The sequence below is a fragment of the Phocoena phocoena genome, chromosome 10 (genome assembly GCF_963924675.1).
Source record: "Phocoena phocoena chromosome 10, mPhoPho1.1, whole genome shotgun sequence".
Taxonomy (NCBI): domain Eukaryota; kingdom Metazoa; phylum Chordata; class Mammalia; order Artiodactyla; family Phocoenidae; genus Phocoena; species Phocoena phocoena.
In genome coordinates, this window is record NC_089228.1 from 80455687 (window position 1) to 80483603 (window position 27917).

The 27917-nt window shown below is 43.9% G+C and overlaps 2 protein-coding genes across 5 annotated transcripts; one reads left to right on the forward strand and one right to left on the reverse strand.

Annotated features, from left to right (window-relative positions):
• The first annotated feature begins 3148 nt into the window (after positions 1 to 3148).
• LOC136129258 (boLa class II histocompatibility antigen, DQB*0101 beta chain-like) lies at positions 3149 to 10542 on the forward strand. 2 transcript variants are annotated; one of them, XM_065885442.1, is made up of 5 exons: positions 3149 to 3339; positions 4772 to 5041; positions 8209 to 8490; positions 8998 to 9108; positions 10134 to 10542. In XM_065885442.1, the coding sequence occupies exons 1-5, from the start codon at positions 3231 to 3233 to the stop codon at positions 10139 to 10141; spliced, it is 780 nt and encodes a 259-aa protein (XP_065741514.1). In that variant the 5' UTR covers positions 3149 to 3230; the 3' UTR covers positions 10142 to 10542. The 2 variants fall into 2 exon arrangements, with proteins under 2 accessions (XP_065741514.1, XP_065741513.1); XM_065885441.1 differs by lacking the exon at positions 10134 to 10542 and having other exon boundaries at positions 8998 to 9146.
• Positions 10543 to 16610: 6068 nt separating this feature from the next.
• On the reverse strand, positions 16611 to 26613 carry LOC136129790 (HLA class II histocompatibility antigen, DQ alpha 2 chain). Of its 3 annotated transcripts, XM_065886134.1 has the most exons (6): positions 26463 to 26613; positions 22303 to 22551; positions 21565 to 21846; positions 21116 to 21290; positions 20938 to 20948; positions 16611 to 16620 (listed from the first exon to the last, which is right to left on the reverse strand). In XM_065886134.1, exons 1-4 carry the CDS (start codon positions 26542 to 26544, stop codon positions 21136 to 21138), a joined length of 768 nt encoding a protein of 255 aa, XP_065742206.1. In that variant the 5' UTR covers positions 26545 to 26613; the 3' UTR covers positions 16611 to 16620; positions 20938 to 20948; positions 21116 to 21135. The 3 variants fall into 3 exon arrangements, with proteins under 3 accessions (XP_065742206.1, XP_065742205.1, XP_065742207.1); XM_065886133.1 differs by lacking the exon at positions 16611 to 16620 and having other exon boundaries at positions 20733 to 20948; XM_065886135.1 differs by lacking the exons at positions 16611 to 16620; positions 20938 to 20948 and having other exon boundaries at positions 21114 to 21290; positions 26478 to 26598.
• Positions 26614 to 27917: the final 1304 nt, after the last annotated feature.

A 27917-nucleotide genomic window follows, 5' to 3' on the forward strand; every position in this document is an offset into this window, starting at 1 on the left:
TTTCCACTGATCTCCTTGACACCACGGCTCTCCCCTGTTCAAAGCCAGCTTCGATCTTTGCTGGTTCCTCTTTCCGCCACTGACTGGTCTCATGAATCAAACTTCCTTCTAGATATTCACATTTGAATATTCCACTGTCGACTCAGATTCTCCCTGGCACAGCCCGACTGCAGGAATTGCCATTCGCAGTGTATTCTACCTGAATCCTGTTCCCAGGGTTTGTGCAGTGAGGTGGAACCAGCCACAGGGCAATTCTAAACAGCCATCCCCATTCAAAGGTCATTTCCCACATCTCACACTCCTCCCACCCATTGCCACAAACCAGCTCATCTGATGTCTCCTTGTCTCTCGATGGCCCATCATGTATCCGGCTCTCCAGGCCTGAGAGTCAGCATCCCCTTCACTCCAACCCTTTTCTAGTTATCATCTCTCCTACCTGATCTTGGATATAATTCTATCAATTCTTTCTCCATAATATCGCTTGGATCTCTCCCTTCTCTTTGATTGCCATGCCTCCATCACAATTGAAGTTTATTTAAAAAAATAATTAATTAACTTTTTAATTAGAGTTGGTTTACAGTGTTGTGTTATTTTCAGGTATACAGCCAAGTGTTCAAAATGATGAAGACTTTCAACCAAGCCAACGGCAGCAGAGCACTGAAACAAGCGTGGGGCCTTTCTGAGTACAGGGTCCTGTGCAGCCACTGGTTCCACACCCTTGAGGCCAGCCTTGATTTCCAGCGTGGAGTTTGGGTAGAGGGACAGCTCACACTGGCATCCGGCACATTTAGGACGGACAAATGCAACCCACTGTCAGAGTAGTGGGCCCCAAATAGAACTGTGAAGGAATTTCTCTTACAATCATTTCACGCTCTTCAAAGAGAGGATGGAATCAGTCTTTCGCATCATTGTTCTGAACCAGTAAGGCACACACATGTGTGCATACACCCACATGCATGTGCACGCACACACACAAACACATATGACATCTGAGTCAAATCCACACCAGCCCAACCTAGAGTCCTGTCTGTATTCACAGAGCTGCCCAGAGGCAGCAGAATATCAAGTTAGAAAAAAAAAACTGGAAACAACCTTTACTCAGCCACTGTTTCCAGGGGCACGCTGCACGTCGGGTGCTGTTCTAGAGGCTTACGATGCACTGCTGAACACGAGAGCCCCTGCAGCCACAGGACTCATCACTACGGGGGGAGGAGGGCAATGAACATAACACATAAATCGTAACATAATATCAGGTCATGATACGTGCAAAGAGGACAAACAGAGGAGGGGTGTGGAGCGAGATGGTGTGTGACCCCTATTTAGACAGGGGTCAGCGAAGGCCTCAGGAGAGGGCTCCATTTGTAGGAAGAGGACTGGAATGAGGAGAGAGTCGTGTGAGTAGTGGGGGGAGGATCGTGCCAGGCAGTGGGGGACGGCAAGTACAAAGGCCCTGGTGTGCCAGGCAGCTCCAGGGACAGGAAGGGGCCCAGTGTGATCAAGCACGGTAAGCTTGGGGAGCTAGGAGATGAGATCAGAGAGGTAGCCGGGAAGGCCCCTGTGCTCCTTACAGGCCAAAGTAAGGATTTGGGGGTTTAAGAGACCCTGACCTCAGTTTTGAAAAATGAGAAGAGTCAGCCAACAGATAAGGAGGAAGAAAAATTCCAGGTAGGGAAACAGCACATGTGGTGGTGCAGGGGAGGGCCTGGCCCACGTCTTTGGGAGAGCTGCTGGGAGTTGGTATTGGTGGATTCAAGGGTGAGGAGAGGCCAGCCTGTGAGGAAGGTGGGGGCCAGGCCAGCCCCCCAGAGTGTAGTCACAGGAGTGGGTCTGGTGTGACAGCAGGTGCTGAAGGGAAGGGTCAGTTCAGATCTGTGCTGTCCCCAGCAGAGAACAGCTCGTCCAGGCCTCCGGGGATTTCTTCTGCGGCCATTCTGTCCTCTTTCCTGAGCTCAGAAGCAAAGGCCCAGGAAGCTACTGCTCCCTGCGATGGGAGGAATATCACACCTGGGCAAAGCTGTGTGCTTGGAGCTGGGAGGTTGAAGGAAAAGCACAGGGTAGTGAAGGAATGAGCAGTTTGGGGCAGGAGGGGTGGACTTGCCTGGAGCCAAGCTGGAACTCAAGGCACAGAGTCTTCTTTCAAGGATGGAGGGTCTCTTCCATGGGCCTGCTGCAGCCTCATCTCACACTACCCTTGAATCAGCACCAGGGAGCAATACAGGTGGGGTTTTGCTCTGGTCTCAACAGTGGTGTCAGCTGATTGCGCTTCATGGTTATTGCCATCAGGGTATTGGGAGGCTTCCACGTCAGGTACTCATTCCTAAAGGCCAGGTAAGAGGCCTAGGGTGGGGTGGGACAGGCAAAGAGCTGCCTCACTTCTGAAGGTGGAGACTGGAAACTGTGCCTTTGTTCTCTTTGCCTACAAAGAAAGACGTGATTTTAGGAGAGTGCTTGACCTCACTGAGGGAGAGCATCTACAGGGATGGGCAGCAGAGAGGTGTGAGGGAATAGAGCTTGCCTCCTACTGTGGGAATTACGTGTTCATTTCGTCGACCAAAATTTATGTGTCTTGGTGTGGATTTCTTTGGATTGATGTTATTTAAACTCTCAGCTTCCTGGACCTGGTTGTCTATTTCTTTCCCCAGGTTAAGAAAGTTTTTAGCTTCCACGTGCCGTGGAGCAACTAGGCCCGTGAGCCACAACTACTGAGCCTGCGCGTCTGGAGCTTGTGCTCCGCAACAAGAGAGGCCGCGACAGTGAGAGGCCCGCGCACCGCGATGAAGAGTGGCCCCCGCTCGCCGCAAGTAGAGAAAGCCCTCGCACAGAAACGAAGACCCAACACAGCCAAATATAAATAAATAAATAATTTAAAAATATATCACAGAGATGTCTACTCTTGAATCATTTTTTTCTCTTCTTGTTCTTTAAACTCCGAAGGCATTCAATCTTCAGATCATTCAAAACTGCAAGGACTCTTCACCCGAAATGTTCATCCAGTGTAATTTGATGAAGACAGAGTGCCAGGCATTAGATTGAGAACCTTCAAAACAAATGTCTGCCCAGAGATACATGAGGTACTTCAGCTCCAGTGCTGATTGGTTCCTTTCCTTGGGACTCTCCAATCCTGCCATACATGGAAGCTTTCATAGGCTTTTATTCTCTAAAGTAGGCACACCAGATCCACTGGGTGTGAGCTGTGTTCACTACCATTACTTCTACCTTTGTTCTCAATTATGTCTGGGACGGTGGCTCTGCAGATCCCCAGAGGCCTTTGGACAACAGCTGTGATGGTGATGCTGACAGTGCTGAGCACCCCAGAGGCTGAGGGCAGAGACTCTCCACGTAAGTGCAGGGCAGCTGCTCCCAGAGCCACCACTCTGGGGACCAGGCTCTGAGGGACACTTGGCCTGGGGTGTGATCTCAGAATATTTCCTCTCTTCGGGGATGCGAGCTATGTTACATTCTCATTTCCACCTTCTAATGACAAAGTGAGGACAGTCCCCCTCCCACAGGCTTAAGCCTGGGGACATTATAACAGGGAGGAGGAGACAAAGTGTGTATCTACTACAAGTGCTGGGACAAAGTGAGCATGGGTATTTTGTTTTAAAGAATTTCTCCAAAGAAGACACAGCAGGACTTGTCATTTCAGGATCCCCCAAGACCTTGTCTGGACTTAATACTGTGGGATCCTGGGTTGGGGAAATGTAGGGCAGCAGTGGTCTCTGTAGTCTCAGATTTTGAGGAAAAGGACTCTACATTCCTGACTCTTGAGTGGAGGGTTCCTGGAAGCAAACTCCTGGTATTTGAGTGGAGCTGACTGGGTGGCCACCGACAGAATCTTAACCTCAAGCTTCACTGATTTATGGTCAAATAGTGACTTGAGTGGTATTCAGAGACTTGAGTTGAGGATGGATGGGATTTAGGAGAAAGGAGAACGTAAGAAGAGAAATATGTATATGGAGAAAGCATTCATTTCAGACACAGGATTAGCAGCTTCAAATAAATTCTCTCTCAATCTTCCTAACACCCCTACGTGTAGATATAATGACTTTTTACACAATTACACTTACGATACAGATACTCCGTTAAGTAACCCACCCAAGCTGGTAACTGTCTCAGTTTAATTGGAATCCAATTTATCTGTTTTGAAAGTCTGTGCACTTTCCGTGAATAAACCATCCTTTTTAGGACTAGGGCCGTGTCGGTCCCTTTTAACTACAAAGGAGTCGGGTCGGGGTGGCAGAAACGCAGAGGAAACCGACGCATGGGAAGGAAGGCACTTTGCCAGGGACCCAGAGAATGTGCCTGTCAGGACGAGGACAGCCTCCATTCTACAGCTCCTTTGTTATTCCCTTGAAGTCTTGTGCTTATGTAGACACTTGTTTGTCTCAGGTTCCCAGGATTTCGAGGGAAAATGACATTTCATGTGAGAACGTCCTGATCCCTCTAAGTACAGAGATGGATGTAAAACCAACCCGATAGCTCTGTTTACTCGGTTCTCAGGCTCAGGCAGGGATCACAGGTCCCAGGGCTCCCCTCAGAGACAGGCCTCCTCGCACGAAGGTCATTCTGGAAGCCCTCAGACGGGGCGGGAGGCCTTGGAAGAGCCGCCCCGAGGCTCCGGGTTCGCAGGGGGAGGCGCAGGGCTGGGCTGGGCCGGGAACCCGGGGTTGAGCGGCGGGTTTCAGGTTTTTCCGACCCAGCTGGCCACGGGCCGACATCGCCCCGCCTGCCGAGCGGCTGCCGCCTGGCTGAGCGGCGGTGTCTCCCGCAGAGGATTTCTTGTTCCGTCATACGAGCCTGTGTTACTTCACCAACGGCACGGAGCGGGTGCGGTTCGTGGAAAGATACATCTATAACCGGGAGGAGTTCGTGCGCTTCGACAGCGACGTGGGCGAGTACCGGGCGGTGACCGAGCTGGGCCGGCCGGACGCCAAGTACTGGAACGGCCAGAAGGACCTCCTGGAGCGGAAACGGGCCGTGCTGGACACGGTGTGCAGACACAACTACAGGATTGATGAGCCCTTCACGGTGCAGCGGCGAGGTGAGCGCAGGCCGCCCTCCGCGGGGCCCACCCTCCCCTGCCGAGACTCCGCGCGGGGGTGAGGGGGCGGGGCCGCGGGGGTGGGATCCCCAGGCCCGCGGAGGGGACAGCGAGCCCTGGCGTCCCGCGCGGAGGGCCGGGGACCGAGGGCACAGCAGGGAGACGGAGGTTGGTAGCCCTGGAACATTCCCCGCAGAGGCGGGTCCAGGACTGCTCAGTATGGCCCCAGCTCTCGAGAGCCTCGTCCTGCGCAGTTCTTTCCACTAATTCTGCACGTTCCCGCCTCGTGCCTTTGGCTTCTTTGCTTCCCGAAGCTCAGGAGCTCAGCCTGGTGGAGTTAGGGCTGCTCCACGGCTGCTCTCAGGGGACCTTACACACATGGTGATATATTACAGCCATGAAAGAATACATTTTCACTTTTTGGTTTCAAATCATTATTCATCTTAATCCTGGTTTCTTAAATGGATGTCACTGTATCACTTGCCCCGGCCCTCTTTCTGGCAAGGGACTGTCTTAATTATCCCTGTGTGCCTAGTACCTGACACATTGGCAGGTAGTATGAGCTCCATAAACTTTGCTTAAATTAATGAATAAATGTTCTCTGTTGCCCAGCCACTTAGGCTCAAGAGAAAGCATAAAGGTAAATAGGGTTTTAAAAACTGACCGTATTAATTATTCTTTACGATTTTGCGTAATGCTTTAAAGTAAACTCTTATTGACTTGGATCTTAACAATTTAGAATTCGTGGATGCAAAGCCTGAGGAAAAAAAGTGTTTAGTAAAAATAGAAACAGTACTTGAGTGTTGTTATAAGGCAACGTTTTAATTTCTTAGAAAAGCTCAACAAATGGCTGATATCAGAGCTGAAGTTTTGGGGTAAATAAGTTGATGCCATTTAATTACTGAATAAAAATTGTTTCAGGTTCCATTGGCCTGCCTATCCTCTCTCTCTCCCTGCCAGCTCCCCCAACATCCACTGCAGGGGTAGACATTCTGAAAGTTAATTATACCAGTTTCATGAGCACCTGTTGCTAGGCAATTGTCTTACCGAACACTACCTATACTATGCCACTCAATTTCCTTGGTGTTAGCAATCAGCATCACCACTTTATATATGCTAATATTGGTACATAATAAGCAGTTTAAGTAATTACACACAGTTATTCACTGTCTTGAAGCCTCCCCCAAATACACAATAGGCATCGTGTTCTTTACTACATGTATATAGAGTCTAATGGAAGCAAAGCCTCGTTTAAGCCAGTTGTGACCAGAAGCAGCAATGAGTCTGTTCCTGCTTATTTTCAATGTTAGTGGGACACAATGATACATTCAAGGGATTGAAAACTCACTGATTAATCCCTAGTCTGACCCTGGTGTTCTCTGTGTATGTTCACATAACTTTTAGCTTACTTTACCCTATCTTGCCTTCTCCTTCATTCTGATGCCACCAAGTACATACTTATATTTTTGCTATTTCAGTTCTTTTTCATAAAAATTATTCTAAAATTTCTCTCTTGAACTTGTGACCTCCATTTTTTACTCCCAATCTGTTTAAGACGAACAGATTTTATAAGTCCGCTTGGCTGACCATGACTTTAGTCAGAGCCCAGGAAGAAGAACCTGATCAAGAGTTAAAGTCCAAACTGAAAGCATGATTCTTTCCAGATGATGGCTCACGAGTACCATGTTATTGGGGTGACGAGACTGCCTGCCGACCTCAGCAAGTCCCAGTTATATTGTATGTTCATGTGACATGCTCACTAACCCGGGCCAACTTCTGCAAGAGTCTCAGAATATTTTCTATAGAGAACATACATGATAATTATGTCTGATTTCAGAGCAAGGCAGTTATTCTTAATAGCAAAGGGATGGAGTAGGGTTGGCAGCTCACTTGAATGTTAAAAGAAAATTAGGGGAAAAAAGTAAATGAGAGTACATAATGTATTATCAAATAGCTAAAACACTACATGAAATATTTACTATAGTTTTGCACTAAGGGAATGAGGGAGATGCAATAAAATGGCTGCAGAGATAAAGGATAATACGTGTAAAACAGGTTGGGAGGTGTGTCATATTTGACCATGAGTAGCAATCTGAGAAGATAAAGGAATCGAGGCATGGTCAAACATGATGTTTTATCAGTGTTACTTGTTTTCACGGTTTCCTTTCTTTTTCTTCAAAAATTACAAACTTTTGACATAACACTTGTGGTTCTTTTTTGTTTTTATTTTTTGTTTTGTCTTTGTTACTAGATTGCAAGTTCTGTAAAGGCAGGGGCCACAGTTTGTTGTTTATCTTTGGGTCCCCAGTGCTTGTCAAATTTATATTTGTTGAATGAATGAATGAATGAATCAAATAAAGTATATGTGGCATAAGTGAACTCGAGATGGAAGTGTAGGTATTTAATTATATAAATTTTTGTGGGGAGTTCGCCACAGAATGGCATTTGAGCTAAGATGAGGCTAAAAACTGAGAGGGATGCTTTGTTGACCGGTAAGAAGTGCTCTCGCTCTCGAATTCTGTATTACAGGGCTGAGGGTTATAGATGTAGCCTGTTTGAAAAGCACTGCTTTGTAGGAAGGATGTGATGGTCACTGTTGTCCCATTTTACTGGACATAGAAATGTCTGTACTTTCTTAATTCTCAGTCCATGGGGCCATGACTACTGTTGATCATCTCATGGCCAGCAGGTGGGAGTCAAAGTTGCTGGATTTTCTCTACTGTGGGGAGCACAGAACCTAACAGAAAACGTGTCACTGACCTAGCACAAGTCACTAGAGCTTATCCTCATCGTCACTTCTAGATGGGAGAGCGAGGGGGAACAAGTCCAGGTTTATTATTTTATTTTTATTTATAACATAAAAAATGTTATAAATAGTCACTTGTATAATATAGCAATTTATAATTTTAAAGTGCTTCATTTTTATCAATTAGTGTCAACAGAGTAACTCCCATAGAATGATTAAAACTGTCTCTTGAGACTCTGAAAAGTAAACTGACTAATGTTTTTATTCAAGCTAATAAAGTGGTCCAGGTTAGATCCAAATCCAAGATTTGGAATCCAAGGATCTTTCCACCCTGGTACCAGGGAAGGACTCTTCCTGGTGCGGAGACTTGCTGCATGGTCTCACATCTCACTGTGTCTTTTCCTGTCTGTTACTCCCTCAGTGGAACCTACAGTGACCATCTCCCCATCCAGGACAGAGGCTCTAAACCACCACAACCTGCTGGTCTGCTCAGTGACAGATTTCTATCCAGGCCAGATCAAAGTTCGGTGGTTCCGGAATGACCAGGAGGAGACAGCTGGCGTTGTGTCCACCCCTCTTATTAGAAATGGGGACTGGACCTTCCAGATGCTTGTGATGCTGGAAATGACTCCCCAGCCAGGAGATGTCTACACCTGCCATGTGGAGCACCCCAGCCTCCAGAGTCCCATCATGGTGGAGTGGTGTAAGGGGCACTTGGTTTCCTTTCACCGTGGGGACCACGGGATAGGGGCAGATAGAGCTTCCTTGGTCCATCCCATCTCATCCCTTGTCCCCAGAATCCCTACTGAGCTGGAAATTACAGGACACAAGAGTGCCTCATGCCTCATACTAAGGGCATCAGAAGAATCCTGATCTCATTGTCTTTCCAGATACAGGGAGCTCACTCCATACACCAGGGCCCCAGAGCCCAGCCCTGCTAGCTCTCAAGGATTGACTGGTGACCAGAGTCTTAGGGCGTAAGGTTATGGATGTGTCCCTGAGGAGCAGGGATCCACTTTCCCCTTCTCCCACCCGTCCACTCTGTCCAAGGATCTGTTGGCGGGTCCCTCCCCTAGGGGTAGTCAGAATGGAGAACTAGGTTCCCCTGGCACCTCCACCTCCTGTATCTCAGACTAGACTTTAGGCTTCTCAAAGGGACACCCTGCTTTGGTGTGGGGACAAACCCTGACACTCAGGCTCTGATCCCTAGGGGCACAGTCTGGATCTGCCCAGAGCAAGATGCTGAGTGGTGTTGGGGGCTTTGTGCTGGGGCTGATCTTCCTCGGGCTGGGTCTCATCATCCGTCACAGGAGCCAGAAGGGTAAGGAACTCTGGGGAAAAGGGGAAGATGGGCTGTGACTGAGACCCTCTGTTCAGGGAGGCCTGTGCCTCTAGATATAGCTCTTTCCTCCTGACCCTGAAAGGAAGGAGACTAGGCTGGTGGTGGGCGGAAATGGAACGACCTAGGGAGGCATTGGAGTCTGATTTTACTGGTTGAAAAGTAGCCCTTTCACAGAGGTGACAGGTGGGATTTATTCTAGGGCTTCCTTCTAGTGACGGTTCCATTCATTTGGGGAGATTTTATTTTAGGGCAGTTGAGGCCTTGTGGGTAGAGAGGGTGGGTAGGGGAGAAAGATATTTCAAATTAAGTTGCTTATCTCATTTCCCTTTGGGGTGGGTGAGACACTTGCTGTTCGTGTCATGAGACCTTTTGTGGGACCTCGTGGGCCTCCACCAGCAGGTGCTGATTTTGCTCTGTCTCACTGGGGGTTATGGGGACAGGTAAAAGAGGGAAGGGTGTGAGGTGAGTATACCTGGGCACAATGGTCTCGTCCATGGCCTATTTTCTGCTATGGGATCAAGAGTTAGGGGAGAAGTTCACCCAGTTTCTGTAGGAAGCTCCTGAGGTTGTTCTCCAGAATCAGGCCATAACTTTGGTGGCCTCTTTCTGTGAAACTTGGAGCCAGAACTGTGGTGTTAGTGCTAGACACCAGGATGATACCCACTTTGTGCCACATGTTGGTGACTACTGCCTGTGGGCATTTATAGTGACTGAAAGAGGCTATGCGTGGTGGAAAGAAGGTGAGTTATTATCTAATTTATTAAAAGTTTGACGTCTTCATGTCCCCCAGAAGGATAACAGCTGCTCCCCAGCCTTCCACACATCTGCGTCAGGCTGAAGTGTTGTGCCCTCTTCAGCTGCTTCACCTCCACACAGATGTTAGGGGAGGTGATGGTGACATGCCCCGGACCTCAGCTTTCTCTGTCGGATGCTGCAGGCCGAGAAGAGGTGAGGGGGCACGTCCCTCAGGGTGCCATGTGCTGATCACGCTCTCTCTTCTCCAGGGCACTGACTCCTGAGGACACTTTGACGGGGATTGGTTTTTGCTCTTCTGTAATAGCTGCCTGTTCTTGCCCAGAATTCCCAGTTGCCTGTCAGCCTGTTCCTCTGAGATCAGGTTCCTCCATTAACTCTAACACAGTCACCAGGTTACCCCTTGCCCTGCCCCAAGAATTTGACTGTGATGCTGCTTCCTGCACTGACCCCGGAGCCTCTGCCGGTGTACTGCCAACAGCGTCTACTGAGCGTCTACTCAGACCCCAAGGGATTTTTCTGTTTGCATTCTCCCTCTGCAGACTGCCCAAGAGAAGCACATTGTAACCGTTACCTGGCTATAGGGTATATCGTAATTAAACATGAATATGAGTTATCTATACCCTGAGCCTTCTTTTTTATTAAGTTTATGCTAATCATATATTTTTTAATATTTATTAAGACTCGCGCCGGGTTTCAGTTGTGGCACATGGGATCTTCGTTGCTGCATGCGGGATCTTTAGTTGCGGCATGCGGGATCTAGTTTCCTGACCAGGGATTGAACCCGAGCCCCCTGCATTGGGAGCACGGAGTCTTAACCACTGGACCACTGGACCATAGGGAAGTCCCTATGCTAATCATATATTTTTTATTGAGGTATAATTGTATACAACATTATATTAGTTTTGGCTGTACAGCACGATGATTCAGTATTTGTATATATTTTTGCAAAATGATCACTACAATAAGTCTCGTTAACATCATCACTATAGATTGTTACAATTTTTTTCTTGTGATGAGAACTTTTTAGATCTACTCTTCCAATGACCACCTGTCAGGGTTACAGGAAGGAGGCCTCCCTTGTGGGGAGGTTAGATAGTTATCCAGCTGTCAGACCAACACACAGGCTGGGAGCTGGTTGAGAAGCAGGCAGTGCCCAGGAGTCTGATTCAGCAGCTCTGGGTAGAATCCAGAGAATCTCTGCTGGGAAACCACTGGAGCAGATCAGTGGATTCCACAGTGGTGGGAAGAATGAAAAGGACATCTCCTTCATATTTGCGTTTTATCTAAAAGTTAAAAAAAGGAAGTTAGCTTACTAATATTTGAGGTCTAGTGAATCAGACAGTCTCGTGTCACAACTGTCACATAGAATACTGTAGGTAGAGCAGGAGTATTCCATCACTGAAAGCTGCAGGTGTATCTTCATTTGTTCACTCACGTTAGCATGTTTCCATGTACTGTAGTTTACTGTGCCCTCTTAAAGAAACTTACGGACTATATTATTTTATTTTTATTATTTTAAATAACAGAATTGCAAATGGTAGAATCTTCACAATATTTTGAATGAAATGGGGAATAACCATGATAATCTTTTGTGTCACAGAGAGGTTTGTGGGTTATCCTGGGTCTAAACAATTAAAGCATAGTCAAATTAAAAAAAAAAAACTACTCTTTTAGCAACTTTCAAATATACAACACAGTATTATTAACTAGATTCACCACGCTGTACATCACATCCCCAGGACTTATGTATGTTATAACGGGAAGTTTGTGCCTTTTCACCACCTTCATGACTTTTGCCCACCTCTGGCAACCACCAATTCATTCTCTTTATGAGTTCTTTTCTATTAAAGATTCCACATGAGTTAAGTGAGATTTTACGGTGTTTGTCTTTCTCTGTCTAACTTATTTCACTTAGCATAATGCCCTCAAGGTCCATCCATGCTGTTGCAAATGGCAAGATTTCATTCTTTTTATGGCTGAATAATATTCCAATATGTATATATACACACCACAGTTTCTTTATCCATGCATTCACCAATGGCCACTTACGTTGCTTTCATATCATGGCCATTGTAATTAATGCTTCAATGAACATGGGGTGCATAGATCTTTTTCAAGTTAGTGTTTTTGTCTCCTGTGGATAAATACCCAGAAGAGAAATTGCTGGATCATATGGCAGTTTTATTTTTAACGTTTTGAGGAACCTCCATGCTGCTTTCAATAGTGCTGAACCAATTTACATTACCACCAACAGTGTACAAGGATTCATTTTTCTCTACATCCTTGCCAGCACTTGTTATTTCTTGTCTTTCTGATGATAGCCATTATAACATGTGTGAGGTGATATCTTTTTTAAAAAATATATTTATTTAATCTTAAAAATTTATTTATTCATTCATTTATTTATTTTTGTGGTGATACCTTATTGTGGCTTTGATTTGCATTTCCCTATTGATTAGTGATGTTGAGCATCTTTTCACTTACCTGTTGGCCGTCTGTATGTCTTCTCTGGAAAAATGTCTATTCAGATTCTCTGCCCTTTTTTTTTTTTTGCGGTACGTGGGCCTCTCACTGTTGTGGCCTCTCCCGTTGCGGAGCACAGGCTCCGGACGCGCAGTCTCAGCGGCCATGGCTCACGGGCCCAGCCGCTCCGCGGCATGTGGGATCTTCCCGGACCGGGGCACGAACCCGCGTCCCCTGCATCGGCAGGCGGACTCTCAACCACTGCGCCACCAGGGAAGCCCCTCTGCCCATTTTTTAATCAGACTTTGTTTTGCTTTTGAATTGTATGATATTTTTATACATTTTGGATATTAACTCCTTAGCAGATATATAATTTGCAAATTTCTTCCCCATTCAGTAAATTTTCTTTTCGTTTGGTTGATAGTTTCCTTTGCTGTGCAGAAGCTTTTTAGTTTGATGCAGTCTGACTTGTTTATTTTTGCTTTTGTTGCCTTTACTTTTGGTGTCAAAAAGTCATCGCAAAGGCCAATGTCAAGGAGCTTACCATCTATGTTTCTTCTAGGAGTTTCAAGGTTAAAGGTCTTACATTCAAATCTTTAATTTTTGAGTTAATTTTTGTGTATGGTGTAAGATAGTGGTTCATATTCTTTCTTTCTCATGTAGCTGTCTACTTTTCCCAACACCATTAATTGAAGAGACTTTTCTTTTCCCACTGTGTATTCTTGGCTCCTTTATCGAAAATATGTGTATGGGTTTATATTTGGGATCTCTATTCTGTTCCATTGATCTACATGTCTGTTTTTATGCCAATACTATATTGTTTTGATTACTATAGTTTTACAATATATTTGAAATCAGGGAGCTTGATATCTCCAGCTTTGTTCTTTCTCAAAATTTCTTTGGCTATTCTGGATCATTTGTGGTTCCATACGCATTTTAGAATTATTTGTTCTAATTCTGTGAAAAAATGCTATTGGTAATTTGATAGGGATTGCATTGAATCTGCTTTGGTCATTTTAACAATATTAACTTCTTCCATTCCATGACCATGTTATATTTTTCCATCGGTTTGTGTCATCTTCAATTTCTTTCATCAGTGTCTTATAGGTTTTAGAGTACAAGTCTTTTACCTCCTTGGTGAGATTTATTTCTAGGTATTTTGTTCTTTTTGATGCAGTTGTAAATAAGATTGTTTTCTTAATTTCTCTTTCTGATAGTTTGTTGTTAGTGTATAGAAACACAACAGATTTCTATGTACTAATTTTGTATCCTACAACACTACTGAATTAATTTATTGCTCTAATAGTTTTCTGGTGGTGCCTTCAGGATTTTCTATATATACTGTCATGTCGTCTGCAAACAGTGCTTCTTGCCTTCCAACTTGGATTCCTTTAATTAATTTATTTATTTTAATCTGATTTTAGGACTTCTAATACTATGTTGAATAAAAGTGGCTAGAGTGGTCATCCTTGTTTTCATTCTGATCTTAGAGGAAATGCTTTCGGCCTTTTAATGTTGAGTAGGGTGTTGGCTATGGGTTTGTCATACATGACCTTTATTATGTTGAGGTATGAACCCTCTATACCCACTTTGTTGAGAGTTTTTATCATAAATAGGTGTTGAATTTTGCCAAAAGCTTTTTCTGCATGTATTGAGATGATCATATGTTTTTTATTCTTCTATTTGTTAATGTAGTATATCACATAGATTGATTTGCAGATGTTGAATCTTGCAGCTACAAAAGCCAGGGCACCAGAAGAGTGTAAGAGCTCTGAGAGCTACTGGCACTGTGGAGCGTGTCAGGGGAGAGTGAAATGATAGTGCCCCCCCTCCAAGTTCTCTGGAAGGGATTACAGTCAGCCTTTAGATTTGTGTTTAATTAGAAGCTTCCCCCTCAGGCTGTAGCTATGATGGTAAGCTAATAGGCCTCTTTCACAGAAATACTGATCTCCCGGGTCTGTTGCTTCTTACTGTGCCCTGGGTTGGTAGCTGTTTAAGAACTTTTCTACATTTGTTATAGTTCTTTGTCACCCATGAGCCTAGTGTCACCCTAAGCCAGACAATGTAGAGGCATCTCCTAGCACCAGCTGGAAAAATCAGGGCACCAAAGGTATAAGCTTCTTTGTAGGGCACCAGTGGGCTGGAGCAAGGCAGGGGGAGAGTGCAAAGATTTTGTCCACTGGCTTCTGTTGCATGCAAGTACCTCTATAGCCCCTTAGAATTGTGCCAAACCAGAAACTTGCCCCTCAGGCCAAAACTCCTGGACAAAAAATAAGCCTCTTTCTCAGAAAGACTGGGAATGTGTTTCAGTCTGCTATTTGTGCAGTACCCTTGGGGTGGTAGTCTGCCAAGAACCGTATCTGATTGTTACAGTCCTATTGGACCTAGGAGTGTGAATCTCCCTGCCCTCCAGAACCAGGTGATCCAAAGACATCCCACTGGGTTGCAGCCACAAAAACTGGGACACCGGACACAAAAACCAGGACACCAGACCCAAGTAAAAGCTCCCCTGCAGGAAATACTGGTGCTCTGGAGTGTGGCACAGGAATAGTGTGAAGAGAGCACCTGCTGGCTAGCGCGATACAAAGTGGGAGTGTAAAGATGGAATCCCTGAAAAAAAAAGGCGTAGAATAAAAAAAAAAAAAGGTGTCTGCCCACCTTAGCATAGCAGAGGGAGAATGCGAAGATGGTGGCTGCCAGCCTCCATCCCTGGGGAGTATCCCAGCAGACCCCTGCTCCTTAGGCTGACACTTTAAGGTCATCAAATGAGCCTCATTCCCATAAAGTCTGGGCACTTTTCAAATGGCTTCTGTGCTGGGACCTGGGTCGAGTGAGTCTGTGTGTGAGCCCTTTAAGAGCCATTTCTCGGTTCACTACAATATTGTCTCACAGACATGAGAGCCATTGGCTTTCAAAGCTAGAAGTTTTGGGGACTCATCTCTCAGGTGCAGGTCTTAAAAGCTGGGATGTCTATATTGTGGTGTTCAAACCCCTTGCTCCTCAGGGAGAAGCTCTGGATTTTGAGTTCCTTCCCAGTTGTGGGTTGCTGTACCTGGAGAGGGGTTTATGGAAAGATAATGACTCAGCCTCTCTTGCCTTGATGTGGTTTCCCTCTCATTTGCCTGATGTGCAGGTGTTGTTAAGCCAGTTTTTAGTTTAGTTATTTCTTTTTTCCAGAGGAAATTGTTCCATTTATAGCTGTAGACTGGGTGTGTCCATTGGAGGAGGTGAGTTCGTGATCTTCCTTCATCAACCTCTTGTACCAAACTCTTTCAGCAATTTTGAATATATCATCACCTTCTGTCCTTAAACGTAAGATTTCTTTTGAGAAATCTGATAGCATTATAGTTTTCCTCATAAGTTATAAGCTTCTTTTCTCTTGCTGCTTTTAAGATTATCTCTGTCTTTGATTTTTTACAATTTTATCATAATACATCTTTGAGAAAATCTCTTTAAGTTGAATTTTATTTTTTTTAAGAAGATGTTGGGGGTAGGAGTTTATTAATTTATTTTTGCTGTGTTGGGTCTTCGTTTCTGTGCGAGGGCTTTCTCTAGTTGTGGCAAGAGGGGGCCACTCTTCATCGCGGTGCGTGGGCCTCTCACTGTCACGGCCTCTCTTGTTGCAGAGCACAGGCTCCAGACGTGCAGGCTCAGCAGTTGTGGCTCACGGGCCTAGTTGCTCCGCGGCATGTGGGATCCTCCCAGACCAGGGCTCGAACCCGTGTCCCCTGCATTAGCAGGCAGATTCTCAACCTCTGCACCACCAGGGAAGCCCTTTAAGTTGAATTTGTTTCTTAACTATGCGCTTCATGAACTTAGCTATCCAAATCTCCCCTCAGATATGGGAAACTCTCAGTGATTATTTCTTTTCTTTCTTTTTTATTTCTTTCTCTTTCTTTCTTTTTCTTTTCTTTTTTTAAAGAGAGTGATACTGGCAGGGCTATTTTATTATTTATTTACTTATTTTTTTGCATTAAAATTTTTTATTGGAGTATAGTTGATTTACAATGTTGTGTTACTTTCTGCTGTACAGCAAAGTGAATCAATTATACATATATCCACTCTTTTTTAGATTCTGCCATTGTTTCTTTAAATAAGCTTTATGTTCCCTTCTCCGTTTCTTTTCCTTCTGGGACTCCAATAATTGACAGAGGGTTACATTTGATTGTATTCCACAGATCTTTTAGGCTTTATTCACTCTTTTGCATTCTTTTTTCTTTGTTTTGTTCTGAGTGGATAATTTCAAAGTTCCTGTCTTCTAATTCACAGATTCTTTCCTCTACTTGATGGAAAGAAGATGAAAGAATCTTCCTCTTCTTTCCATCAGGCAGAAAGAGCATTTTTTGTTGTACTTTTCATATCCAGAATTTCTATTTGTTTTTTTTTTTTAAGATTTCTATTTCTCTATTAAACTTCTAATTTTGTTCATGTATTGTTTCCCTGATTTCATTGAGCTGTCTTTCTGTGTTTTCTTGTAGCTCACTGAGCTTCCTTAAAAGAGCATTTTTGGGTAAATTATAGACCTCCATGTCCTGGTGTCAGTTACTGGAAGATTATTTTGATTCTTTGGTGTGTCATGTTTCCTTGATTTTTCATGTTTCTTGAAGTCTTTCATTTCTGTCTTTGCATTTGAAGTAGCAATAACCTCCTCCAGTCTTTACTAACTGACTTTGGGAGAGAAACACGTTCTGTCCGTCTTGCTAGGGATTCTGAGACTCTCTCAGACCTTTTATGGATATGCCTGTACCACACTTCTTGCTCTCTCGTGGCACAATGCTTAAACTTGTATGCCTTCTCTTGATTCTGCAATGTACCAGGCTGGCTGCTGACAGCTTCCCTTTTGTTTTCCCAAGAATGGAGCTGAAGCTCAGGTTCATGTTCTCTCCCTGGCCTACAGATTCGGGCTGGCTTTCTGTGCTACTCATTAGTTGTCTGCCAAAGCTCACTCTTGCTGCTGTCAGGAGTGCACAGAGGGAGCTGGCCACAGTGTGGGGTGTGTGTGGGTGAGGTGCATGGAGTGTTGGGAGTGCCTGTGGGCAAGTTGATGGGATTCAATGGTGAGGCATCCCCAGTGGCAATGGACATCTTGCCACCAGTGGCAAGTTGGTGGACATCTTGAGGGATCTGCGCCTCTTTCATATCTTCCAAGAGTTCTATCTGCCACTTTGCTGACCTCTACTCACCCCCAGTAATGTAAGTTATGACTCACTACTCTGGATGGGGTGAGAGAGAAATGGCAGTTTCCCGCACAGCTGAGGAAGACAGGTGTTCACTCACATGCTCTCACTTTCCTTACAATTATCCTTACAGGATAATTCGTGAGTTGAGAAGGTCTCTCTTGGCACCAAGCTGTGCTGCCTTGGGGAGGAGTGATGCTGTTCCTCCTACCCTCTCCAGTGTGTCCAACTTGTATTTCTTTGCTCCAGTGGTGTGCTGGAAGTTCTCCACTGGAAACCTGGACTTCCACAAAGGCTCTCTCACCTATGAGTAATTGTCTAAGACTGTTCTCCGCGGGTTCCCAGATAATAGCTAAGAGGGGCTGAGCCAGTTCATGGGCCATTGCAGGGTCCCTAGCCATGACTGAGGTCTGTATGCTTGTTATCTGATGCATGGTCGGCAAGACTCCTCCTGGATTCCTTAGCATATGGTGTTGGATCCCATAGCTCCCACAAAGGTATCTTTATCCAGGAATGGATACCAAATTGTTGTTAAAAGGGGGATATGAACGAGAGACATCTCGTTCGACCATGTTGCTGATGCCACTCCCCAAGTACGTTCCTGTTTCCTGATTAACAACCTCACTTAACTAAGTCATATTCTTAATCAACTTCCAATAAAGCTATGTGTGCTAGGTACATTTTATATTCTTTTATGTCTAACAGTATTTTATCCTTTCTTCATGCCTAATTGTGATTTTGAAAAGGTATACATTTATTAATAGAAAATAATTTTCCTTTAGAACTTCCAGGCCTTTCTCATTATCTTTATGATATAAGTATCTGATGGTTTAACAGTGCCTGTTGTATGTTTGTTTTGTTTCCCTCACTGGGATATTTTATGATCTTCTTTTAACACTTGAGATTCTGAAATTTTAAAAATGATTAAAAAAATTTTTAATGTATCTAAGAATGAGTTTTTTTCATTAATTTTGCTAAATATCTGAAAGTCCCCATTCCATGTAAAGAATTAGGTCTTTTATGTCTGGAAAATTATCCTTTACTTGTTTTCATAAATTTCCCCCTTCATTTTTCTGTTTCCCTCTCTAGCTCTGTTACTTGATGTTGCCAGGTCTACTCTCTGTGTCTTATCTTTTCTACCATATATTACATTTCTTTGTCTTCTTTTTCAGGGAGAAAATTTCAAGGAGGTTTTCTTGATTTAATTTTTATATTACATCATAATAATTCTATTATTATAATTTTTATATTATTCTATTGTTTTTTACTCTTTCTATTACATTTCCAATTTTTTAGCCCCTCATTATTACTTTTATAGAGGAAGTATCTTTTCACTAAGGATTCTAATTAGAAAGAATTGAAATAACTTGCTTGCTCTTACATAAACTTTCTCTACTAAACTGTAATAATTTTTGTTTTATTTTATTGTCATACTCTCTTTTAATTTGGCTGCATCAGGTCTTAGTTGTGGCATGCGGGATCTTTCATTGTGGCGCGCGGGCTCTTCATTGCAGCGTGCAGATTTCTCTAGTGTGGCAAATGGCCTCAGTAGTTGTGGCGTGCCCTGGGGCATGTGGGATCTTAGTTCCCCGACCAGGGATCGAACCCACGTCCCCTGCATTGGAAAGCAGATTCTTAACCACTGGATCACCAGGGAAGTTCCTCATACTCTCTTTCATACTGTTAGATTTCTCAAACATTTGCTCTGCCCTCTTTAACCTTGTCCTTCACTTACTGTAAACCATCTTGTTTCATCTCAGACATTTATACAAGCCTTCTCTAAACACCAAATTACACTTGGTTCCTGTGCAATACTGTCTCACATTACCTTGTTCTTTTCCTTTATAAATTCCTCAGAGTTTGTACTTGTATGTTTGTGAAACTGTTTCATGTATGTATGCTTCCTCCTATTGGAATGTAAATTCTTCAACGACAATAAATGTATCTGTTTTCACATTACTTTAATACACTCAGAATGTAGTATGGTATGTATCACAGCATCGCTTCTAAGTGACCATTTTTACATTATAGATTGAACTAGTAATTATATTTAATAAAGTTTGGGGTTTAGCCCAACCAATAATAAAGTGAGCATTACTTTGCTTTCTTTTGCTATTATTCTTTGTTGTATACACACTCTTTAGGGTTACATTTCTGAGAGGTTCTGTGGTGTAGAACAGGATTTGGATACTCAGTGTTTCTTAACTGCAATACAAATAAGGAAAACCTTAAAAACCAAAATAACTTCAAACAGAATGCTTCTCTGCTTATTTTTTCTTTTGGCTTTCCTGGAATATCTAAAAAAAAAAAACCTTTGTATTATGGAACATTTCAACTATATACAGTAATAGGGAGAATAGTACCATGTATCAACAGTCCAGTTTTAAAAATGATCAGTTCATGGACAATTTTGTAAACCCACCCATTTAATATTATATGCATACTGGGTTATTTTAAAGATAATCTTAGACAATACATAATTTCATTGATAAATATTTTGCTATGAAAATCTAAGATATAACAACTTTTTAGAAATATAACAGCAATGCCATTACCACACCTAAAATTATTTCTGATTGTCTCACAATAATTTTTTTTGTTTGTTTGTTTCTTTTTGCGGTACGCAGGCCTCTCATTGTTGTGGCCTCTCCCATTGCGGAGCACAGGCTCCAGACGTGCAGACTCAGAGGCCTTGGCTCACAGGCCCAGCTGCTCCGCGGCATGTGGGATCTTCCCGGATCGGGGCTCGAACCCACGTCCCCTGCATCGGCAGGCGGACTCTCAACCACTGCGCCACCAGGGAAGCCTCTGTCATAACTTTTAAAAGCTATATTAAGATGAGTACAGACTTATTTCTTGGGTTTTGTATTTCTGCTATAACAAATCTACACCATGGGAGAAGAGTATATATTATCTTCAATGATGCCTGAATTAGGGGGGTGGGTGACAGTGCCAAGAATGGGAACAGAAGGAAGAGAGAAATAATAATCTCAGCTAAGATAACAACATATTATTAGTCTACACAGGTTGCTCTTGTGTTACTGGGCATGAAACATGATCTGAGAAACGAAATTAAGGGGCCTAAAGCATAAGGGAACAAGGTCCTAGTCAGCCTTGAGATGAAAGACAGGAAAAGTTTCAATAAAAGGAGGATTCATTGCTTCCATGATGATACTGGATCAGGGTCACTAGGGATTAGGTAACTGGGTGGAATACGCCAGTGATCCCATGGTATGTAACTATTGAGAACAGAAAAAAATCATCAGGTGGTCAGGGGGAGAATTCCGAGGTCTATGTGAGCTTTAAGGGATAAGTCCCAGAGAAGAGGTGAGAGGAGGAGTGTAAGAGGAGAGAAGCTATATGAAGATAGTTCTAGGTCATCTAGCATGTCCACTCTTCTGCTCTGGTAGACGGGCAGTGCACCTGCAACAGGACAGACATGAGACTGATGAGTCCTAGGGGCCTTCTGTGCAATCGTCATGACCTTTCCCAGTTCTCCTCAACTTTTCAACCACATTTGAGTCCACAAACCTCTTCCCACTTTCTTTCCTCCTATACTGTCTCCAATGCTGACAAATCTGAATCCTTACCTTCCCTTCTAGGGTGCAACTCACAAGGGCCCTTGGTGTCTGGAGGGACCACCTGAGCGCAGGCCTTGGATGATGAAGACAGTGCCCACCACGATGCCTACGAGGCCCACAGTCAACCCCAGGGCGCAGACCACAGTCTCTGTCAGCTCTGACATAGGCTTTGGAATCTCAGGTTCTGCAAAAGTGAAGTTGTAAAACTCAGAATACAGAGTGTTGGTTCATGTGCATGTGTTTGGGATGGGGCAGGATGGCACCTTCATTGAGGTGAGCAGGTTTCATTCTACAAAGACTCAGGGCAGCAGGCTTAGGGAAGAGAGGGAAGTATATCTTTAGAAACACTTGAAGTGTGGAAAACAAGCTCTGGACCATGTGATTTAGGGGCTAAAAGGCAGGACATTCTGTACTTGATAGAGAAGAGAAAGTATCAAAGGGGTGGAACTCGTACATACCCCAGTGTTTCAGCAGTGGCTCATCCAGGCCCCAGTGTTCCACTTTGCAGTCATAAACATCATCATCAGAAGGGAGGAAGGTGAGATAACTGATCTTGAGGAAGGAAAGATCATTCTTCGTGAGGAAGCTGATCTCAGAGACACCCTCTCTGACTGTGTGTCCGTTTCTCAACCATGTGATGTTGATCACAGGAGGATAGATGTTGTCCACAAGACAGATGAGGGTGTTGGGTTGACGTAGCAACACAGGGAACTTAGAAAACACAGTCACCTCAGGAACCTCTGTGGTGAGAAAATAGCACTGATGTGAAATGAGGATAGCTCTGCCCTGAGGTTCTGCATTGCATCCTGGGGGAGCCCTCCCACCAACATTTCCCAGTCTGACAGTGGAAGAGCTCTTGTTTCCCTTTTGCTTGGGAGATGCTATTCACTGCCTCTGCTTTATCCCCATGTTCTCTGTGGGCATGCTTGTTAAGGAGGGAGGTCTGTGGGACTCCTCCTTGAGGGATTCAAGGGATATGTTATGGGAGTAGGGATCCTTATATTACATGGAAATATGTGATCTTTGAGAAGAGGGAGGATGAGGGTTCAGTAATTACTGTGAGAAAATCTGGGGACTCCTTGGAAAGGAGAGAGTTTTATAGAGTGGTGAAGGTATCTCTCCTTAGGGAACAAGAGAGTGGGGCCTGGTATGAAACAATAGTTTCAGTAAAGAGAGGCAGAATGGTGGACACCTACCATTGGTAACAGGGGTAAAGTTGGAGCGTTTAATCAGGATATCCAAGTTATGTTTCCCCACAGCTATGTTTCTCAGGGCACCCTGTGGGTCAAAACTTGTGAATTCGCTAAACACAGGCAGCCGCCAGACAGTCTCCTTCTTCTCCAGGTCCACATAAAACAGCTCATCTCCATCAAATTCTTGGGTGTACTGGCCAGAGGGCCCAAAAGACTGGTAGATAGTTGTGCCATAGGACGCAACGTGGTCAGCTGATAAGTGAAGGTGAGGGGCAGGAAGGTGCAAAACAGAGGGAGAGGAAAGAACCATGTTAAACAAAGTTACAGAAGAAACAACTCTCAAACATTGTAGTCTTCACCTCTGGCACAGTCTCGAAGCAAAATTCCCAGCACCTGTTTCCTTCGCCCTCAGTGTTGGTAGCTGTCCTGTTAGAATCCAGTCTGTCTTTCCACTATAACATATGCTTAGAAGGGTGGACTTTTCACAGGCCCTGTTTACTGCTATTTCCTGCACGTCCAGCTCAGTACCTGGCACATTGTAGGCTTGTGATAAATATCATAATGGAAAGAAAGAAGAAATAAGGGAATGAATGAATGATCATGGTGTTAGTTTACTTCCCTTTGCTTCATAAGTTTTCTTTCTCACTTACTTCTTTCATCAGTTAATAACACATTCATTATGGTTCCTCTCCCCTCAGGACTGGCTCAGAGCAGAACGTTTTCTATACAAGATTCATTTCTTATTGATTGATTGATTGATTGATTGTGGTACGCGGGCCTCTCACTGTTGTGGCCTCTCCCGTTGCGGAGCACAGGCTCCGGACGCGCAGGCTCAGCGGCCATGGCTCACGGGCCCAGCCGCTCCACGGCACGTGGGATCTTCCCGGACCGGGGCACGAACCCGTGTCCCCTGCATCGGCAGGCGGACTCTCAACCACTGCGCCACCAGGGAAGCCCCATCTTATTTTTTTTAAACCAAGGAAAAGCGCACGGAATCTTATTATTTTAAAAGAGTTTCCTCTAACTGTTACAGGGTGTAAGAACGAGTATGACAAGGACAGTGACAGTATTACAAAACATATAAAGAATAAACAGTGGTTTTAAGTTGTCTGTTTTGTTAACAGTAGTGATCCTTAAAGGAGAGTGTTTGATTGCTTCTGAAGTAAGAAATGGAAGTTTTATTTTGGATTTCTGTTATTTCCCACCCCTATTTTTTTCTTTAAGGAGGTTACTAAACTTCTTTTTCTGACTCAACACGTATTTGTTGAGGACTCAAGGTACTGTGCTGCTGTTTTCTTCAAATGGACAATATACTTTTCTGAGGATGCCAAAGCAGAATGGCAACCGGTTCAGTTGGACTCTACTCAAGTAAGCCTGACTGGACAATTTTGTCCAGACACATACAAGCCTTTTATCATTTTCTCTTTCCTTCCTTCCTCAATTACTGAGCATCAACAGGGTTTCAGACATTGTGGGAGGCAAAGAGTAAAACATCAATCAGGCATGGTCTCTGCCAACAAGGAGAATATTGATTAACGGGAGAGTCAGGTGAGTAAAGGAGCAAGTACAGTGTACTGTGCTGAATTCTGGTATGGATGTATCCAACAGCCTCATCTGACCTTATCTATTAATCAAACCAAATGACATTATCCTCTCATGTTCCTTGGTCTTTGCAGGGGTCTGTTTTTTTTTTTTTTCCCCTGAAATGAAATTATCTCTTAGGATTTCCTGGACACCTCCAGTTCATTCTTTTTTTAAAATTTAATTAATTAATTAATTTTTGGCTGTGTTGGGTCTTTGTTGCTGTGTGCGGGCTTTCTCTAGTTGCATCCAGTGGGGGCTACTCTTCATTGAGGTGAGCAGGTTTCTCATTGTGGTGGCTTCTCTTGTTGTGGAGCACATGCTCTAGATGTGTGGGCTTCAGTAGTTGTGGCTCGTGGGCTCTAGAGTGCAGGCTAAGTAGTTGTGGTGCACGGGCTTAGTTGCTCCATGGCATGTGGAATCTTCCTGGACCAGGGATCGAACCCATGTCCTCTGCATTGGCAGGTGGATTCTTAACCACTGTGCCACCAGGGAAGCCCCAGTTCATTCTTGAAGTTTCTGCTTAGTTACCAGCTTTTTAGCTAAGTTCTCTCATTACACATGTTTTTGCTCACATTATAACCTCCAACCTCTCCATCCCAGTGTCCTGCTTTCAAGTCAATCTCTTCCTCATCATTACCCAGCATGACCCCTTGGCTGATCACTTAAAAGGCCTTCCAACGTAGCCTCCTTATCCCTGTCGTGAATATTCTTGACTCCTTTTCCACCATGAATGTATGCAATTATTCTCTTCATCGGCTACTTGTCCTGAGTTGCCAGCACTGAAGAGCATCGCACTGCTATGCCAACTGGAACCAATTCACTTTTACAGCTTCAGCCTCAGCTGCATCCATTGCCCTGCTCAGCAATACTCCTTCTGTTTTTCTGCACCATTTTCTTAGCATTACTAATCTTAGTACACTCTATGGGGCAGATAGCATGTCTTTTCATTTTTGCATCCCCCAAACTTAGCTTGCTGCGTGTTCAAAAATGTGTACAAAATGTCAATTACTATTCTTGAGGATCACAGAGACTTTGGGGAAGACTGACAAGCACAGAGGTAGCAGAATTATATGACAACCAGAATCAGCAGTGACCAGGGCTGCAGTATGATTGTGAGCCCTAAGCGCTGTTGCATAAGCAAGCTTTCCTCCATAAAAATATTACAAGTCATATTTTATGGTCATACTGGTATAAAGACAAATATAATCTAGGCTAAATTAAAAATTAAAACATTTTCTTCTACCCTAAAAGTTCATTTTTTTTCTAATTAAAATAATAAAATATTTTCATGGAGCCCTATAAGCACTGCAGGCACTTGGCCTGTGTCCCCTGTGCCCAATGAGGAAGTCGAGCCTGACCAGGACACTCTAGTGTGACGCTGAAGAAACAAAATTTAGAAGTGCTCTGGAGAAGTACGTGAAACTTCCACTACCACACACAATTAGAATGGGAGCATTCATGGTTAGCAAAGTTGCTTGACGATTAGAGTAACCCTCCACTTCACTTCCCTTTTGAACTACCTGGCCTTTCTACTTTGGTTTTTACAAACTCACTCAATGTCTATAAAATAACAAAGATGTGGGCCAGGGATGGCTCCTGGAAGGAAAGGAAGACGAAGGAATGTAAGAAAGGAGGGTGGAAGGAGGGGGACAGCAAAGGCAGAGGGGCCTAAGGGACCAAATAAATAATCTGTGCTTGACCATTCTTCTTGAAGGACTTCCTTAGATGGGGCAAAGAACTGGTAACTTGGGCTAACAATTTGAAAACAATATAATTTGATTCATCAAGTTTCTCATCATAAAGTTCTCAATTTTAAAATAAAAATAAGGAAATTTCTTACTTTGTTAAAGAAAATAAAGCAAAGCTACACTTGTAACGGTAAAACTAAAAAAATAAGAATAATCTTTGACATTTGTGTGTCTTAATCACTTAGAAAGCATTTCTACACACGTCTTTTACTCGGTTATTTGTGAAGTGACATGTATGAGGTAACTGAGGTTAAGTGAGGACCCTGTGGTAAAACGCCTTGTGTAAAGGCATTCTGCTGGGCTTGCTTACCCTCTCCCCACCTGTGCGAGATGACAGCATGAAAATGTATGTAGATCTGAGACTGAAAAGGTCACCCTTCTTTGTATCTACACAGTATACAGAATTCATGGAACTGTTTGCCCCAAGATACACTTTAGGAGAAATATACAAAAAGCTTCAAAATTTGCTCAGAGAAATTTGGGAGCAATAGTTCATAAAATTTTAGTAACAAAATATCCACTTATGGAAACGTTTCTAATCTTTGAGGCAATAATGAATGAATGCGCTAGAGCCCTCCAGGACATATTCACTGGATCCAATATCAGAAACAGAATAATGTCCTTGGTGAGCTCTGCAACAGCACAAGTAGCAGAGAGAGTGGGTCTGGACTCTGGTTTCCTGCAGGAGGAATGACTCTAAGTTTTAGATTTGCTTAATATTGAGAACGCTTTGAGGAGTCGCTATTGTTTCTAGGCCAAACTCTGTCTTTTTTTCCCTTCAATTCCCTGTTCCCCAACTCTAGTCCCCACGTCCCTCAACCATGCACTCACCCACAATGTCTTCACCTCCACAGGGGCTCATCATGATGGTCAGGGTGAGGGTCCCCAGAATCAGAGCTCTGTTCAGGACCATCCTCTTTTAGGGTGGTCTCAGCAGTTGCCGTTCTGAGTTGCAGAGCAATGATGAGGGCTGAGCTGAGAAGGAACTCTGTAGACACCCAAACCACACGCTGCCAGGTCAGGATTTGGCCAATCAGAAAAATCCCCTATGATGACACCTCAGTTGCCAGATGAAGACTTTGTACTAAGAGGCCTCGAAGGGGCTGGGAAATTTCTTGGTTCTGAGGCGGCCTCCACTCAGAGTGGACCTGAGGGAATTTTCTATGAAAGGAGGGAGGGTATTAAATCAGAGTCTTCTCACTTATGTGTATGCCCGCTGGTGACAAGAGGGCTGGGAATTTCTGAGCAGCCTCGTGGACAGATGAAGTCATCACTAATATGGTGTCCGACAGGATATTCTGGGCTATAACTTCCAGGGTCTCTCCCCTGAGTTCGTCCCCCTCCCTGGCAGGCCCCACCTCCTCCCATTTCTCTTGCCTCCTTATGTGGGTTAACTGTCTTTCTCTTTGCTTCCATAGTGCATATGGAATTCTCTAAATATTGAGTTGATCCAAGTGATTTCTGCTGGTGATAGCCAAGGAATACCTTTGCCTTTTCTACTTATAGGAATCCAGTTGAGTAAATTATTCTTTTCGTACTCTCAAAAGCTTTTAAAATTACCCAGGGCAATAAAAGTACTTGTAATGTCGTGTAATGCTGCCTAAAGTAACTGCATGATCTTTCATTTGAATTTTTTCCCTGTCTTGAGTATTCTTTATGCTCTATATTTTGGTGAACCTATCTACTTTTAAAGGAATTTGGAGAGCATTGATTACATTAAAGAAAGCTCTGGCTGGCATGCTGTATAATTTTTTTAAACTTAAGAATGTCAAGTCAAATATTGAGGGTAGAATTCAGGGAATTGTCCTGACTTAGAAAATGTTCTTCCTTTAATCTACTGGATATTTTAATATTCTTTATCCTGCCACATTAAAACCCCAGGTATTTGTGAGGGACTAAGGACTGAGCTAAAGTGAAAGACAATTTTTAGTGGGGAACTTACTTTTTCAGAAGAATTGATTTTCTGTGTGTTATGGAAACCACCGGTTAATGGGGTTCCATTTAGAATCAATCCCCCTGTCCCTGTTAGATGGCCCCCAGTTTCTCAGCACTGTCTTACCTCACAGTGACAAAGACTATAAAGAAGAGTGAGACAGAAAAAGCCCTGGCATCTGGGAGCTGCCTGGGACTATTAATTAGGCCTTGGTGTTGCCAGGAGCTGGCCTGCGACTCATAGCTAGGTTTTGGTGTTTTCTCGCTGAACATAAGCAATGTCGTATAGCAACAGCATCAGACAGCCATTCTGTGACCATCAGCCTTTCTGCTTTGACTATCAAAGCAGAAAAC

Excerpts from the sequence above, each read along its gene's own strand:
- LOC136129790 (XM_065886134.1), bottom strand. The coding sequence starts at position 26,544 with ATGGTCCTGAACAGAGCTCTGATTCTGGGGACCCTCACCCTGACCATC. Across the intron at positions 21,847-22,302 it reads CTTTACCCCTGTTACCAATG|AGGTTCCTGAGGTGACTGTG; the intron begins GTAGGTGTCCAC and ends TTCTCACCACAG. Across the intron at positions 21,291-21,564 it reads GCCACTGCTGAAACACTGGG|AACCTGAGATTCCAAAGCCT; the intron begins GTATGTACGAGT and ends TCACTTTTGCAG.
- LOC136129258 (XM_065885441.1), top strand. The coding sequence starts at position 3,231 with ATGTCTGGGACGGTGGCTCTGCAGATCCCCAGAGGCCTTTGGACAACA. Across the intron at positions 5,042-8,208 it reads CTTCACGGTGCAGCGGCGAG|TGGAACCTACAGTGACCATC; the intron begins GTGAGCGCAGGC and ends TTACTCCCTCAG. Across the intron at positions 8,491-8,997 it reads TCCCATCATGGTGGAGTGGT|GGGCACAGTCTGGATCTGCC; the intron begins GTAAGGGGCACT and ends TCTGATCCCTAG.